This window comes from Mytilus trossulus, chromosome 8 (genome assembly GCF_036588685.1).
Source record: "Mytilus trossulus isolate FHL-02 chromosome 8, PNRI_Mtr1.1.1.hap1, whole genome shotgun sequence".
Classification (NCBI taxonomy): Eukaryota; Metazoa; Mollusca; class Bivalvia; order Mytilida; family Mytilidae; genus Mytilus; species Mytilus trossulus.
Window position 1 is genome coordinate 34607583 of NC_086380.1, and position 14195 is coordinate 34621777.

General features: G+C 31.6%; 1 protein-coding gene across 2 annotated transcripts; it reads right to left on the bottom strand.

Annotated features, from left to right (window-relative positions):
* LOC134681853 (uncharacterized) lies at positions 1–8178 on the bottom strand. Of its 2 annotated transcripts, none has more exons than XM_063541495.1 (4): positions 8091–8178; positions 6255–6337; positions 3129–3311; positions 1–256 (listed from the first exon to the last, which is right to left on the bottom strand). In XM_063541495.1, exons 2-4 carry the CDS (start codon positions 6316–6318, stop codon positions 102–104), a joined length of 402 nt encoding a protein of 133 aa, XP_063397565.1. In that variant the 5' UTR covers positions 6319–6337; positions 8091–8178; the 3' UTR covers positions 1–101. The 2 variants fall into 2 exon arrangements, with proteins under 2 accessions (XP_063397565.1, XP_063397566.1); XM_063541496.1 differs by having other exon boundaries at positions 8129–8170.
* Positions 8179–14195: the final 6017 nt, after the last annotated feature.

The window sequence follows — 14195 nt, forward strand, 5'->3', positions numbered from 1 at the left end:
TCCTACAATCTAACAACAAAACGTCAACAGGCACGGGAAATACATCTATAATTTTATGTCCACACAGTCTTGTTTCTTTTCTTTATATTAATCAATTATCATTAAGGTGTTTTCTTTATGCACATCGATTTTGGATTTTGGGCTATAAATGTAGATGTAATCATATTTTTAGCGCCACAGTTACAGCTGTTTATTCCATCAAGGCACTTAAACCCTGAATCAAGTTGATAAACTGTTCCTCCATAACTGCAAGTTCCTATTAAAAGAATCAATATAAATAAATAATGAATGAATAACATAATGTAACGAATCAACTGTACTTACAGCCTTGAGACTAGATGAAAAATTATATCACAAAGCAATGTCATCATCATGTAGTGGTATGCACATGACGTGAAAATACCTTTAAAAAAGTCAAATTTCCTATGCTTGGACGCTTTACTCCCTTGCGACAATTTAAACCAAATTAAGGCATATAATTACAATTTAAGGATTATTTGCTAAATGAAATTTGCATTATCATCGTTCTAGGTTATATAAGTTATACTAGAACACACCCGTGATATCGCGGGTCCGTGACTGAATTAAAGTATATAACTATGCGCAAGACTTATTTTTGTATTAGTATTGTCATCTGATAAAATCATGCCGATTATAAGATAGTTATCACAGTTTTCTCTGCTTTCAAATCTTTCTGTTTGAACCCGTCTAACTGGAACTTATCAATTATTGGTAATATTAATTATTTGGAAAACAAAAGGTCCTGGGATGGAGTATTTTTTTAATCAACAGCATTGTCCTATATTAGTTATGAATAAAGTTGAATTCTTTGATTCGCTGTTTTACGTCATGCCCGCTAACAAATTGAAAACTGTACCTATACGCCTTATTTTTAGTATTCGTATTGTTATCTTATAAAGCCTTACTGATTAAAATACTACAATAGGTAACAATTTGACAATTTAGTAGTGTCAATTAACCGTGTGATTATGACCCGTGCATATAGCATATCCTGACGACACCGTTTGGTGGTGCGCCTGTCAAATGCAGAACGTACAGATAAGGTAAACGGTAACAGATGAATATACTATTGGTATCGGTATCGGATTCGACCAGGAACTTCTTAATTATTGGCAATATTAATTACGTGGAAAACAAAAGGGCCTGGAGTGGTGTAATTTTTAATCTACACCTTTGTACTATATTAGTTATGTATACAGTTGAATTCTTTGATTCGTCGTTTTTACGTGATGACGGCTGACAAATTGGACCTCGTAATTTTAGTATTATAGATAGTATATCGTGAAATGTATACACAACCGCAGATGTAAAAGCGAAGAGAGCAAAATGGAAACAAAGTACTAAAAGTTTAACTTCTGTAACTATTATCAAAGTAATTTCCCCCCAAAAAAATTATCTAACGGCTAAAACTGTGCCACTTTTACTATAAAGTTTTGCAATAAGCTATGTCCTAAATTGGACAGTTCATTTGCTATAATTTATTTTTCGAAGATTTAAACAGAGGACTGTGCAGCCTATTTTAACATTAATATGCCTAGGGGGATAATCAGTTATAATCCTCCCTTCACTTTGTGTTTTCCGAAAATTTTATTTAGCCGCTGTGCATGTTTATTCATACTGGTTAAATTCCTCAGTTGTGTCTCTACGGGATGAATTATTGAGACATGGGAACCAGAAGGTTAACAACTCAAAATTCTATGAATATCTTATTTCTCCCCAAAAAGAGACTTGTTAAGTGAAACTTCTATAATGAAATAAAAAAAAAGTACAGGGAAACCTGAAACTTAGGAACCATAAGCCAACAGAAATCAGGGTTTGAAATGCAAGTGCACAAGACGAATAAATATTCCTCCGCTAGTGCCACTTCCTTGTTGAGCATGCTAGTTAAACATACCTTAACTTAAGCCATGCAAGACATGAAGCGGACTATATAAACAGTGGCTGTGGTAAATATATAAAACAATTATATGATTTTGTTTGAAAGGATACTTATGTAAATTGTAAATCTGTCTGATGAGTCTTTCGTAGACGAAACGCGCGTCTGGTGTATATACAAAAAAATCATCCTATTTTAACGGTTATTACATTATCAAGAATTTAGTGATATTAAGTTGCTTTGGAGTATATATTTGAGTTCTAAATGCTCTCCGTAACTAAACTGTTTATACATAGCTGTCTCTTTAAAATGAAAACTGGAGAAACATGTGAAGCTATGTATTAAAAGTTAACAAAATAAAGCTGGAATAAACTTGATATATCTATATCGTTTTTTTTTTCTTTATTTAAAAAGTATGAACGGTCAATTTATCAGCAATTTATCAGATTTTAAGACAGATAATCATTAATTTTATTAAACTTCATGATTATCATACAGACACACTTGAAAACATGTTAAAGACATGTATATACTTCTTACAGAGGGAAACAACACCAAAAGGACATTCAAACTAAAAAGTCAAAAATAAAGTGACATAGCCATTGCTTAAAAAGAAAAAAAAGAAAAAGATTAACAGTTCACAAAACACAACATAAAAAACTAAAGACTGAAAAACAAAAAAAACTTGGGTTGATCTCAGCCTTCCCGTAAGATTAAGCAGATCCTAATTCAAATGTGGCAACCATCTTGTTGCTTATGTTGTGCAAACAAATGTTGTTTCTTGTACTTATTTCTATATCCTTCAGAGTACCCTTTTGTAGTCAACTGTTCGAGACTAACCATGAATAGGGTTGAGATCGACAACGAACGTAAACCCTCTGTATGATTATGTTCTTGGCATAGGCCAGAAACGTCAACATGATTGTTTTTCGTTTAAATCTTTATGATCAAGTTTTTATTATTTGGAGAATTGACTGTTGGCAATCTCTTTTAAATTTTTTTCAACTGTTGAGTTGGAAATTTTTAACTTGCACATATTTCTCAGACACCTATTATCCTGTAAACTGATCATGCATGTTGACTTCTATGTCAATGGGTTGTTTTAGTTTCATTTATTGCACACTATTTTTTTTTATTGATATCCATTACTCAATACGTTATAATTACGATATTGACCAAATGTCGTAAATCTTAATTAGAAAGTGTGCGAGATTTGATTGTTTGAACTTACCTTCACAATATAGACATTTGTTAGTCGGAGTAACTAATGGTAGTTCACATGCCGCTGGCGGACAATTAAATTCCTTACAATACTCATATCCATTTTCTTTTAAACAAAACCGGTCACCATTTAATTGCTCAGGTTTGATTTCCCCAACTCTATACTTAATACAGTCTCCATATTTTTCACTTCCTAAAGAAATACATTCTAAATTAATTCATGTAAAGCTACAATAGAAATATAAAATTTATAAAAACACGTATTAATAACCATTTCAGAAACACATTAATATACGATATGGTATCTGTTTCGTTCTGTATTTCTATATCTTGTGATGAAATTACTTGTGATGAAATGTGCAATGATATTAACAACTGTCGTCAAGCAATTGACGTTAAGATGATAAATTCAAGACTTTATTTACTCATATCAAGAAAAAAACATAAGGAAATTGCTATTCAAATTAGATTGTTTCTATGCAATGCGCATACTAGTATTAAGATTTAATCTTGAAAAGTAATGTTCATTACATTGTGAAATTATCAAATAAAAAGAAGGAAAATACAGAATGGGTTTATTCTAAGTCTACGGTAAACCAACAACGGTACAACAACTAAAAACCGTCTTAAAGACTACAAAACAAATTGAACATTTAAGCAACACAAACCCTCTCTAAGAAAACAATTTAAGATGTATAAATATGTGTTACGACGGTTGCTGTATAAAATCTGCTCGAAAATATTGTGATATTAAAAATTAAAAAAGCATTAGTACCTGAGAGCATTTCTTTAATGCTACTATTATCCATAATTGTTCACTGTGCTTGAAACATGATAGCAAAACAGTAATAAAAATACCAGGGTTATAAATGTTAACGCCATACATGAGTTTTCAAATAGATCATGTAGATAGCAATAAAAAGTAAAAATAACAAAAATATATAACTTCGAGGAAAATACAAATCAGGAAATCTTTAATCAAATGACAATATCAAGTATTTGGTGTTTTTTTTTAGGTCAAAAGTATCTTTTATTATTAATTGAATTTTCTGACCGAGTAGGGGGAGACGCAAAAATGTCTTAAATTTTGTTTGTTTAAACCGTGTTTTTTTTTTAGGATAACGAATAGTGTAAGTTGCAATGGTTTTATTTCCAAATATTTTGAAAATTACAAACACATGAAACACATCATTTCCTATCATGATTTCCTTGATTGAGGGTTTCTGCTCACACGGAAGCTATTAAACCAAGAGTTCCAAATGGTTAAGTTGAAATCATCCCTTCGTGAATTTTAAGGACGTCATCACGAGTTGATTGACCGTTATGGAATAACTGTTTCACGAATGATAACGGATATGTTCCTTATGTCGTAACTACAATCCCCTTTCCCTTTCATGAATGTGACCTACCGAATAAGACTATTTACCGGATTTGTTATCACATAAGGTAGCAATACACAGTTAGAAGTTTAGTTTTGCATTATGGCCCCTGTGAATTTTTTAAATATGAAAGTTTTTGTACAATAAAATTGATTTTTAGATAATTGAAGAATAATATAGCCTTCTATTTGGGTTTATATGAACATTTAGATTGATTTTAACATGTTTTATAGGCCATTTCTATGATTGACAGTCCGTATATTCCTATCCGTACCGTTCATAGGTCCATAAATTATTGTAGTGTTTATCAATAAAGATTTTGCGCTCGATCTTTTCAATTCAATTTTATGGAAAAACGAGCAGGAAAGCATATGATTTTTTTTTACCACTTGATAGCTATAATTCTATGGATTCAGGAAATGTATCACGGTAATTCATGGAAATTTTCTGTTAAAACCAAATTTAGGAGACTTTTGTGACATGTTCACCCCCCCCCCCCCCCTTTTTTGCTATATTTTGTATCTAAGAAATGCAGATTGTTGCCAGGGTTACACACAAAACGGATTATATTTCACCCTTATGACCATTAGAAATCAAATCTATGGAAGATTTGCTTTCTGCAAGTATATACATGCATAACGTACATATAAAGCCTTCTTTGTTAGACAGGAGGAGAAAGAGGGTGTTTAAAAATTATGAGTGTCAATTTAAGTTTTTTTCATAACTTTGTATTGCTACCTAAGGTAGCAAGAAAACTGAGAATGGAAATGGGGAATGTGTCAAAGAGACAACAACCCGACCAGATAAAAAACAACAGCAGAAGGTCAGTTAGGAATTTGGTTTCGCATTTTGGCCCCTGTGTATTTTTCAAATAGGAAAGTTATTGTGTAATAAAATTCATTTTAGAGAGCTGAGTGCTGATTTAGCCTTCAAAGATGGTTTATAAGAGCTTCAATATTATTTTTTACATATTGTATGGGCGGTTTACTGTTTGACAATCCGATCGGCTATTGGTCCAGAAATTAATGTAATGTTTACAAACATTTTTTTTCTACACGAAGATTTTAACGCAATTTTACCAAAAAATGAGATGAAAGACATATGATTTTCATTGGATTTGCTGAAAGATATATGTACACAGTTTCAGAAAAGGTACTACTTCAAGCAATTGAAATTCTACTTTTAGCCAAATTTTGGGGAAATATGTGACATCTTCCCCCCCCCCTTTTTGCAATATTTTATATAACAAATAAATGCAGATTGTTGCCATGGATACACCCAAAAGAATTCATATTTTACCATTGTATATACTAGATATAAAATCTATGGAAGATTTTGATTACATGCATATGCCCATATATGACACAAACAGTAAGCTTGATATTGCAAGAAAGCAATAAAAATGGAAGGTAAAATTTATAAGGACAAATTTTAATATTTTTTCCTAACTGTTTTTTGCTACCTAAGCAACACGACGGGTGCCACATGTGGAGCAGGATCTGTTTACCCTTCCGGAGCACCTGAGATCACCCCTAGTTTTTGGTGGGGTTCATGTTGTTTATTCTTTAGTTTTCTATGTTGTGTCATGTGTACTATTGTTTGTCTGTTTGTCTTTTTCTTTTTTAGCCATGGTGTTGTCAGTTAATTTTAGATTTATGAGGTTGACTGTGCCTTTGGTATTTTTCGTCCCTCTCCTCTTGTGTATATATACAAAAAAAGATATCAAGGAAAAATTGTTTAAAAAAATACATATTTACCGGAAGCTGGTCCAATTATACTGAACATGAATATTACAGCAAGTACATACATTCTTTGTAACATTTTTTTTTATTTTCAGCTTCTGAAATATAATGAAGAATTTATCAGGATGCGCACATATTCAAATATTGTAAGGAGTCTGTTCTGTCATGCAATAACATACTGACCACTTGAACAAATTTTAAAGAGCAGAGTCACCAATGTGTTTCATGTCGTTTACCTCCACGTCAACAATGTCTTTAGAAAAGCTATCCCAAGTAACGAAGTCTAGAAGTATACGAAGGTAGGTTCTACATTATTCCAAATAACAAAAAAAAAAGGAAATTATAAATATGCAAATGCAAGGAAACCTATATAGTAAGGAGTCATGTACTTTTGGCATGTCCAACCTGACTGGTTATTGGGAAAAGTCACTCAAATGAAAATGCATGTTGACCGATATTGTGAGGAGTCATGAAAGGTATTTTCATAGTCATGCAATGTAATTTTATTGTAATTTCATGTCTCATTAATATTTATTAAAGCTCATGGAGACTATTATAGTAAGGACTCGGGCACAGTCATGCCACGACTGACTGGGAACTTTTACTGTTATTAGGTTTTTTTTTGTGCTTTTAATGAAATATTCCAATATAGCATTGCCTTAAGTGACATTCGAAACTATACGCAGCTTCATTTGAATTCTTTTCCACTGTTGAATAACATTGGTAATTGTCGTCCGAGTAATTCACACATATCTATAACTAGGAGTCCCGACATCAAAAATGTCTAAACATATTCAGACATACAAATACAGTTGAGTACATGGCAAACTTATGAATTTTAGATAAGCCCCTTGGTATACCACTTTTTCTTTTGTGCCAATTCAATATTCACATACGCAAACATGCATGTAATATCATATTTATGAGTGCAATAATATTAATGTTCTATTTACTGACAGGCAATTTTCTTATTGCAAAAATGTGTAAACTGCAAAGTGTCGACATAAGTAAAATGACAAAATTTACGTTTAACAACAACAACACAAAAATGTATATATTTAAATTAAAAATCTTCTTTAAAAGTTATAGAATTTATTTTAGACGATTCGTTATCATAAATTTTATCGAAGTAATTAACATCCATGTTTCCATAAACACATTAGCCAGCTAGTCAGTAGAACACATTTCATTTTAGTGTTCTATACATTACATTTGATTTGGGTGATTTCGAAAGGTCAATAGATCATGAAATGTTTACATTATTTTATAGAATATCATAACATATCTATAAAGGTCGTTCTAAACAAATTTCATACAAGGATTTTAAAACATACATTTTGCATTACTCTTTGCGAGATTAGATATCCTGGAAATTAACAAACTACAATGTGTTTATGTTAATAAACTACAATATTTATGCGAAAGTAAATCAAGAAATTCCGTTACCTGTCAGTTTTTAATATTATAATTTATATGTTTTAGATATGTTGAAAAAAAAAAATTCAAAATAATTTTTAGAAGGTTCGCTACTTTGTTTCAGATGATAGTTACATGAATAAAGGATCTAAAAAAGCAGAAAAAATAAAATGTGTGCGTGTGCTTGTTTTTCGAGATAAAACCCATTCAACTTTGACGGAAATAGATTTTCTATACATTTTTTATATAACTTAAAACATTGACCCCTTTTTTTCAAAAAACATTTAAAATTAACAAGGACTTTACAAGATTTTGCTTTTCAAACAATATGTAAAAAAGTATATCCTATTGACTCTACATGGATATGCGAATGTCTGACAAAAGTCATAATCAAGAGAAGCAAATGTCCGTAATAAGAAAGAAAACACAACTTACCTTGTACAAATTGTATTGTTTAATATTACTACACTAACTTTACTTATTTATAATATATGTTAAATATAGATCAAGGCTAAGGTAGACATGGTAGATACATAATTTAAAACTAACTAAGATTGTTTTTAGTCTTAATTAGTGATGTCCGGAACTTTGCCACTACATCCTGTTGACGTTTTACTGTTTTCTGCGAATTATAATATTTTTCCTATTAACATGTTGCAAGATTTATCGCATCTTATATACTTTTCCTGTTTTTGTGCAGAGCATCATCTATCAACAAGGTGCATGTAATTAGCCTGAAATGAAAATAGCTTGGTGACATACATAGTTTTTTTTTCAATTAACATTAAATATTCATACAACATGAAGTATTGCAATCAAATGAGTTTCTAAAATATATCTAGGAATGTAAGATACAATGTATGTCCATAAAGAGTTTACTTTTCGTGCTCTTGAAATTACACCTTTTGAAAATCCCTCTGCTATATTTAAATAAAAAATGTAATGTTATGACTACAAATCAACATTTTTTTTTCATTTTCAAATGATACAAAAAACTAAATAGAGTGTTACCGGATTTGTTTGTTTCAGAAGCAATCAATTTATTTTGATTTAATAACATCAAAGGTACAAAATAGGCGCAGCTTAGTGATAAAGGTTTGCAATTAAATTCCAATAATTCGCATTCCACAGCACTCAAGAGTCCGCCCCCGTGAACTTGAGCAGCAACTAAAATGTTTAACCAAACCAGATCTGTTTTAACGTGCCTGTCCCAAGTCAAGTGCATGTAATTCAGTGGCTGTCGTTTGTTTCTATATTACATATTTGTTTTTCGTTCATTATTGTTTACATAAATTAGGTCGTTAGTTTTCTGCTTTGTATTGTTTTATATTTGTCATTTTGGACCCTCTTTAGCTGACTAACGGTATAAAAACGGGGAGAAAAAACAGGAGAACATTCAATGTCATAGATCGACAATAATCTTACAACGGCATGGCCTAAAGAAGTACATAAAAAAGCAAATAATTGCATACAATACGCAACATAGAACAAAAAAGACTAGGCAACACAAACCACACCAAAACTGTGGTTGATCTTTGGTATTTCGGAAGATTAAGCAGATTCTGCTCCAAATGTGGCACCCGTAGTGTTGCTTATTTTATTATAAACCCGGTAAATATTGTTATTCGGTAAGTCACATTCGTAATAGGGAACGGGTTTGTAGTAACGACATAAGGAATACATCCGATATCAAAAGTGAAACAGATATTCCATAGCGGTAAAACAACTCTTGATGGCGTCGGTAAAATTTACAAAGGGATGATTACAACTTCATCATTTGGATTACTTGGTTTAATAGCATCCTTTTGAGAATCAGCCTTCTATCAATAATATGATGAGATGAAATACAAACTCGGGAATATCGTACCAATTTGAGATATATAATCCGTATGCAATCGATGCTGGAATGTTGCTTCATAGAAATGGAACATTCACAATTAGGAAGCTGTAATCATCTCTTTTGTTGTAAAGTTTTCAACCGACCTATATTTTCTAGATGTAAGTCAAGATATGTGGCAGACTTAACTGTATCTGTTGTATCCCCTTTATCTCTATTTTGATGGGATAGATGTGTTCAACGTTGTCACCGAATTTTTAATTATTTAGTGGAAGAACATCATCTATATAGCAAAAAGTAAAGTTGAATGATATTGCTAACTTCTATTCTTTCTTCCTAAGAAGTTCCTGTACAAATTCAGCCTCATAAGACTAATCAAACAAATCAAGCATCTTGATAATGTCACTTTCAGAGCATTTTTTTTATTATTGAACGCCGTACGTTGTTGATATCTATTAATTTGGACTCTTGTGAAGAGTTGAAGAGTTGTCTTATATTGGCCCTTTGATATCGTTTGCTTTTTTTTGTGATATCCATTTCACGTGGCTCGGTACTTAAATATGCCGTCAATTTGTCGTTTGTTTTATCTTTCATTTTAGCTGGTGTGTTTTGTACTTGGGACTTTTTGTGTTTCTTTGGTATTTTTAAAGATCCCGCCATTATGTTATTGTTCTATTATAATTTTGAAAATACTTTGAACAACAAAACTATTTTACTCGCGTAATGGTATTAACCATATGTGAATTCTAAAAAAATATTAAGAACTTCTGGTCTTTTTCTAAAATTAGTTCTAACAAACTTTTTTTTCAACTGTATACCACCATTCCTCATGTGAAATTACAATTTTGAAAATACTTTGAACGACAAAATTAAATCATTTTATATTTTATTCCTGTGCTATGATGTTTACATTCTGACATCAAAACCGCGAATCTACTACAGTTGATGTGAATTTCCATCCTTTATGGGTTTATTTAAATTACATAATATATAAATAAGCAATGAATGTAATTGTTAAATTTGATAGAGGCTTTTTGTGCTTCTTTGTTAAAAGTTAGGTTGTTTTTTTTTTTTGGGGGGGGGGGGTCTAATTGATATTGTGACACAATGGTACTGCTGTACCTTTTATTAACAATTTTACCTTTTGTATTTGTTTGGCTTTTTAACTTTTTTGATCTGAGCGTCACTGATGAGTCTTATGTAGACGAAACGCGCGTCTGGCGTATTAAATTATAATCCTGGTACCTTTGATAACTGTTTACACCACTGGGTCGATGCCACTGCTGGTGGACGTTTCGTCCCCGAGGGTATCACCAGCCCAGTAGTCAGCACTTCGGTGTTGACATGAATATCAATTATATGGTCATTTTTATAAATTTTCTGTTTACAAAACTTTGATTTTTCAAAAACTAAGGGTTTTCTTACGCCCAGGAGTAGATTACTTTAGCCGTATTTGGCACAACTTTTTGGAATTTTGGGTCTTCAATGCTCTTCAACTTTGTATTTGTTTGGCTTTTTAACTTTTTTGATCTGAGCGTCACTGATGAGTCTTATGTAGACGAAACGCGCGTCTGGCGTATTAAATTATAATCCTGGTACCTTTGATAACTGTTTACCTATTATGTCTGTTTGGAATTTGATGAGACTGAAATAAAGGTGAGAGTTTTAGTACATAGCACTGTGGTATGTATCAAACAAAAAAAACAAAAAAAGTCACACGGACAAAGCAAGTATGAAAGATAATCCAAACAAAACAATGATGACTTGCATGAGTACAGAGCTACGATAAATGGATATCACAAAAAACGACAATACAGTAAAAGTATTATTAAGACAAATAAGAGAACACTTTAACACCTTTTATAATCGAAATGTCTTTGAGTTCGTTTTTGTTATCAATATAATATAATGTATAAACCTGGTTAGCTCCGTTTGTTATTGATTATATTGCTTGAGGTGAAATGTCAGAAATATGAAATATCAATACTAAGATACAGGTATAACGGATTCTCCGCATTATTAAAATTCAATAATTATAATTCAAAACTATCCACTATTAATTTTTGACAATCAGTTAAAAATAAACGAGAATTAGATGCGACTCTCATACAAGTGAAAGGTTTAGCTAGCTATAAAACCAGGCTCAATCCACCATTTTCTACATTTGAAAATGACTGCACCAAGTCATGAATATGACAGTAGTTGTCCATTGGTTTGATGTGTTTTGTCATTTGATTTTGTCATTTGATTAGGGACTTTTCGTTTTGAATTTAAACCTCTAACTTTTATAACGGTCGCATCAAATTCTTTTATATTGACAACAATGCGTGAACAAAACAAACATATATAATAGGTAAACAAATAAAAAATACAGCAGTCCACATTATGTTATAATCTTAATTATATTTGCAAAAATTAAAGACAAGAATACATAAATTTACCATGGAACAAAGACACAATGACGGGACGAATAAGTACAGATCCACGTAATATATGTATCAAAGAAACATTAAAAGGGCATATAGACAAAGCACATAGCAAAATTGAAAGACAAGAATACGAGAATATCATAAACAATAATTACAGGATGTGTTAGTACCACAAGTATCTTAATAACAATAAAAACAAGCAAATACTTAAATAACCAAGAAGCACAAATTGGCATACATATCTAATTAAAACAACCTCATTCATTTCTTTCTAATTTTTGAATTTTATTTATGTATGTTAAATTAACCCATAAACGATTGGATGATTTTAGGCACTGGGACCGAATGGCCAGATCAACATGGCTCTAACTTAGAATCTCGCGTTTGACCTCAGAATGTAAACGTCAAACAGGTAGGTATATATAATAATTTTGTCGTTCAAAGTATGAAAAATAGAGCTACGTCACTATGTATAAATGAAGCACAAAAGAGCATATATAGGCCAATCAATAGCAAATATGAAAGACCAGAATACAAAAATTGTGATAGAACAATAATACAAAATCGAGATGTTTAAGTACAGAGCCACGGCATACATGTATGTATCAAAAGAAAAACGAAAAGTCACACGGACATAGCAAGTATGAAAGATATATGTACAGAGCTACGTTAAATGGATATCACAAAAAAAAAACGACAACCCAGTAAAAGTAATATTAATAAAGACAATTAAAAGAAAACTATAACACGTATTTTTAAAGATCAAAATGTCTTGGAGTTCGTTTTTGTTATCAATATACATGTATAAACCTGTTTAGCCCCTTTTTATTGATTATATTTCTTGAGGTGAAATGCCACACATATGACATCTCAATATTCAGATGCATTTATAACGGATTTTTCGTCTTACTAAAATTCAAAATTCAAAATTCAAAGTTTTCCACTATTTATCTTTTACAAATTTTCAATTTATCATATAAGAAAACATCATGGCTTCATTCCTAGATATCCCGGAAGACACATATGATATATATATATAAATAATATATCTGGCTCAACTCAAATTTTATTACGGCATATATTTGCTTTATGTCAATATATATGCGAACATTGCATAAGTGAAATTATTGTTGGGAAGTTTTCGCTTTTGACAATAGTCTAAAAAAGAACAATGGTATGATTGTCAATGAGACAACCTTTTATTAGAGAACAATTGACATAGAAATTAAAACCAATAGGTCACCGTAGGACTTTCAACAATGAGCCTTGTTCGTATTTCATGACAGTTCTTATAGTTAGTATCTCAACAAACAATTCAATTATGTGGTTAAATTAAAGCAAACTATTTTATTATAAGACACATTCCTCTGTGTATATACAAAAGAAGATGTGGTATGATTGCCAATGAGTCAGCTATCCACAAAAGACCAAAATGACACAGAAATTAACAACTATATGTCACCGCACGGTCTTCAACAATGAGCAAAGCCCATACCGCGTAGTCAGCTATAAAAGGCCCCGATAAGACAATGTAAAACAATTAATACGAGAAAACTAACGGTCTTATTTTTGTAAAAAAAAAAGAACGAAAAACAAATATATAACATATAAACAAACGACAACCACTGAATTTACAGTCTCCTGACATGGGACAGGCACATACATAAAAAATGTGGCGGGGTTTAATATATTAGCGGGATCCAACCCCCCCCCCCCCCTAACCTGGGACGGTGGTATAATCGTACAACATAAGAACGAACTATAAAAATCAGTTGAAAAAGGCTTAACTCATCAGATGGACAAAAATACAAGTGGACGTGGCCGGGTACCTATACATCCCGACATAAAAAGACACAATGAACAGATATATACGCCATAGCTACATGTATATATGATTTATTTCGATCATTGAGCTCTATATACACACAAAATTAATCCAAAATACTGAAATGACGTTGACATTGTATATTTCTCAGTAGATGAACTCCTACCTATATTTTGTAAAGAGTTGGATGTCCTGTAAAATACCAAAAGGTATTAAATATCACTAGGCTATTTATGTTTCAGCTTATGGCATGCATCATAATTGTTAATTGATATTTAGTGCATAAAGTTTTGCATCGTGTAATATATCACTGACAATTCGCAGAAACTTCGAAAAAACAGGATGTGCCGGACATCACTAAGTAGACATTTTAAAGAGACCATCGTTCTTATTGAAAAATGTATCTTAGTTACCCTTGCTACTTACTATATTTTACACATTCCAGACCC